This window comes from Papio anubis, chromosome Y (assembly GCF_008728515.1).
Source record: "Papio anubis isolate 15944 chromosome Y, Panubis1.0, whole genome shotgun sequence".
NCBI classification, from domain to species: domain Eukaryota; kingdom Metazoa; phylum Chordata; class Mammalia; order Primates; family Cercopithecidae; genus Papio; species Papio anubis.
The window spans coordinates 5,893,153-5,896,698 of record NC_044997.1 but is presented as its reverse complement, the minus strand read 5'-3'; the positions used below and the strand labels follow the sequence as shown (position 1 = coordinate 5,896,698).

The window sequence follows — 3,546 nt, the reverse complement described above, 5'->3', positions numbered from 1 at the left end:
AGAAGTACTGACAGGCTGATTGTCCCAGAAAAGGATTATGCATTCACCTTTAAAAAAATAACATGTAAATTCAACATGAAAGTTAACTTTAAGATTTTCATCATCCTGTGCTATCTCAATGAGTCTGATAACATACAAAATGAAGGATTTTGGGGGTGTCTTATCCCAGCAAACTGGGCCCTGGATATCTTAATGTCCATTACACCCTTTCATTGAACTATCTCTACTTCCATAGGATGAAGTAAGCTTCCAAATTAACTGTCTTCTCTTTCTTTTACCTCCCTGACTCTCTCCTACAGGAAGAATCCCAAAACATTGCACACTCATTCACTCTACAACTTCAGAGGCATGGCTCCGACACAGACTAGTCATTTCCAAGAAGAGAATAAAACATATAGATTGATCAATTCATTACGACACCCGAATCCAGGGGATGAACATACTCATACACACAGTCACACAAACACACAGAGTCACACATCCTTAAGAGTGTTTATTTTTCATTCCATACAATCAAATTCCCCATCCCCTTCCTGTTTGCATTTTTTGTGACTGGATCTGTTTGTCCTTTAGTTGCTGTTCCTAAGACCATGGTGAGTACTGACATCCTGCACACTATAGTAACTTTTTAGGAGTTCTGCTGTTTTACGTTAAGTCGGATGCTCCATCATATTCAACCCAACATCTGCGCGTTCCCTAGAGAAACACAAACACATGTCAAAATGCATCTCCTCTGAGCCACCATTTAAAATGTTTTAATTTCACGGCCTGCTGAGAAAAGACTACCCCTTCCCCTTTTGTGATCTCTTCCACTTCCTCCTACCGTGCATGTGTTACAAACTATTCTCTGCAATACCTGCCCCATTTCCAGTATTCTCTGTGACAGGAGTCAGCTAACAAGACGCGTTGTACACTAAAAGCACACGGAAATCCGATGGGGTAATAGCTTAAGGAAATCCATCCATCTAAAGAGTCCTTTGTGGTCTGTGGCAAGCAGGACAACCAGGCACATTCGGGGAGCCCAAGCTTTAGGGGTTGGTAAGATGACTCCCCGTCGGGTTGACGGCCATGGAACCAAGTGCCACAGATTGAAGGTAATGACTCGGCTTTACTTCTCAGTGAGTGCGGACACGCACTATGCTTCCCCGGGCTTAAGACTCCACAGTTATAACCTGCTTTGCAGTGCAGTGTCTCATGTGCCTTTTTCGGCCCAATGCCATGAATGTCCTGGATTCTGTCATGCTGTGTCTTCCTCTCAAGGAATTTCAACATGGATAAGACGGACCCCCAGGTTCTACATTTCTGAAATGAGCCTCCAGGCTCCCTGAATAGAGAGGTGTGTCAACACCCTTATCCTGGGTATCAGACAGCTCCAGTTCCAACTGTACGGCTCACCTGAAATCTCTGTTTCCTCTTCAGGTGGCTTCATCCTCCTGTAGTATTGCAGGGGATTGCGCCACAGGTCCTTACATAGGATCTGTCAGGGGAATCAATCGGAAAAGGCCTCATGAGAGCTCAGACTGGTGACCCAAGCAGCTGGGAACACACCGGGGTCATTCCTCATGTTTCCCAGCAAGGACCCACCTCAGCAATCCTATTGGATCCTGCGAAGTTGTGGTCAGAAAACCAGTTGAAGAAGTTAAGACCGCTGTTGTTGTGTCTGCGGCGATAGGCCTCGACTTCATAATCCTGACACCACTGAATTGGAGTGGAATGAGAAGCCCTGTATTCTACAGACAGAGGATGTTTTGGTAAGGGGGCTGGAACACGTTGGCACTGATCCACCCACCTTCCTCCTTCCACTACCCATCCTGGGAGCCACCTGTCACCTGTGACGTTCACGAGATATTCCTTGGTAATCACTTTATTCTGGAAGTAGGGGTTACTCCGAAAGAACAACATGATCTGGCAGAGATGAACGGGATGCTTCGCTTCTTTCACCTGTCCGGACAAGGTGGAGAAAGCTTAAACACCTTTTTGGCTGAGGTGCCCACTGTTGCTTGCAGGAATAAGTTATCTCCCTTAGCCTCCCCCACTCAACCCTCCAGCCTTAGTCTTCCCGGCCTCACCTCCAAGTTGATCATGTAGCTCAGCATGTCTTCATCTTGGTCAGTGATCAGGGCTGACATCTGAGGGTGGTTTGCAATCTGACTGAGGTCAAAGAGCCTTGAGATGCAATGGAAAGAAAAGCTAGAAGCACCGGGGAAGGCCTAAGAGCACCCAGAGGGGCGGCTAGGGGATTTTTTCAGATCTGCATCCATGAATGACCTCCCTTTCTCCTCTCCCTCCCCCTGAATTCAGACCTCTCGGGTTTCACCGAGGGTGTATCATTGTGAGGCTGACCGCACTGACACGGGGAGGGGCGATATGCAGAGAACTGCCGGTGTCTGAGGCCTGGCAGAATCTGCTCATACCCGAAGAAGCCCAGTCCCAGATCGGACTGGCAAGGCGGAGCAGTCACAGCCCCTTAACAATAGCTTGATTCACAGCAACACGTGTTCTGCTGAGAACTCGCTTCTGCTCTTCAGAAAGATGCCCCAAACGTCTGCTGCCTGGCACCATGAAGCGTTTCTCTCACGCACGCAGGAAAATAGTACCCGTGTCTGCTCTGGCTTTCTTCAGCCACATTTGTCTGTGGAAACTCACCCTTGTTCCCCAAATGGTCACATCGACGCCGAGCCGCCCGTAAGTTCCTTACACTTCCCAAGAGCACCTCTCAACTGGAAAAGCAGAAGAAACACTGCAAAGGATACAACGTTGGCCCAGAAGCCAGGCATGCCCTGGATGATGGCGCCTCTGCGGTCCAGGTGGGGCTTGCGCCTCCGCTCCATCTTTTCCCTCTGCTGAGAAAAGGCCTTCCTGGCTCGGGCATTAACCGGCTCCAGCTCCACCTGAACGGCCAGCAGCTCCTCCAGTGCAGACTCTGGGCTCATGGGCCCAGGGCCAGGCTGTGCCCGCTGGACCTGCTCCTGCCGCTTCTCGTCGGCTTCCTGGTGGGCCACCACCTCCACCTCCGCCATTATGTCATCCGCTCCCAGCACCGCCTCCTCCCCCAAAGCTACCTGCTCGCTCTGCGCCCCGGCCTCCCCCTCCTCTAGAGACTCCATCCTGAAGACGGTGCCCCCCTTCGGACTCCCACTGACCACCGCCTGTGCTGCCGGACCCTCACCGCAGGAACCCTGCCGCTGCCCTTCACCGCAGCCGGTGGGACGGCGGGCCCTCAGGGCGCATGCGCCGGGCTAGCAGGCGCCCCCTAAGGGACTGCACGCAAAGGGCGCAGGGAGCCGCGGGAAGACATGGAGACCAAAGGGCGCCAGGAGCCCCTCCAAGACCGCGGTTCTCCCCTGGCGGCCAGTCAGTGCGAGGGCGGTGGGCGTCTCCCCGGGCAGCAGCGACCTAGGCTGGCCTGCAGTCCCAACCTCCCGAGCTATGCCTCCTCTGAGAAGCCCTCGGGGCTTGCGCCAGGTAGCGCTGCATCCAGGCACACGCGGGCTGCGTGGCCAGCACCCAACACACAAGGGCCTCCTGCGGGTCTTGAACCGTGAG

General features: G+C 52.5%; 1 protein-coding gene across 1 annotated transcript; it reads right to left on the bottom strand.

The window, feature by feature from the left end:
* Positions 1 to 480: 480 nt before the first annotated feature.
* On the bottom strand, positions 481 to 3,246 carry LOC116272361 (testis-specific Y-encoded protein 2-like). Its single transcript, XM_031661085.1, is given in 7 exon segments — positions 481 to 696; positions 1,396 to 1,477; positions 1,585 to 1,730; positions 1,830 to 1,941; positions 2,070 to 2,147; positions 2,754 to 3,197; positions 3,199 to 3,246. Coding segments are annotated over 7 exon segments (918 nt in total). The 5' UTR covers positions 3,232 to 3,246; the 3' UTR covers positions 481 to 673.
* Between the last annotated feature and the right edge of the window lie 300 nt (positions 3,247 to 3,546).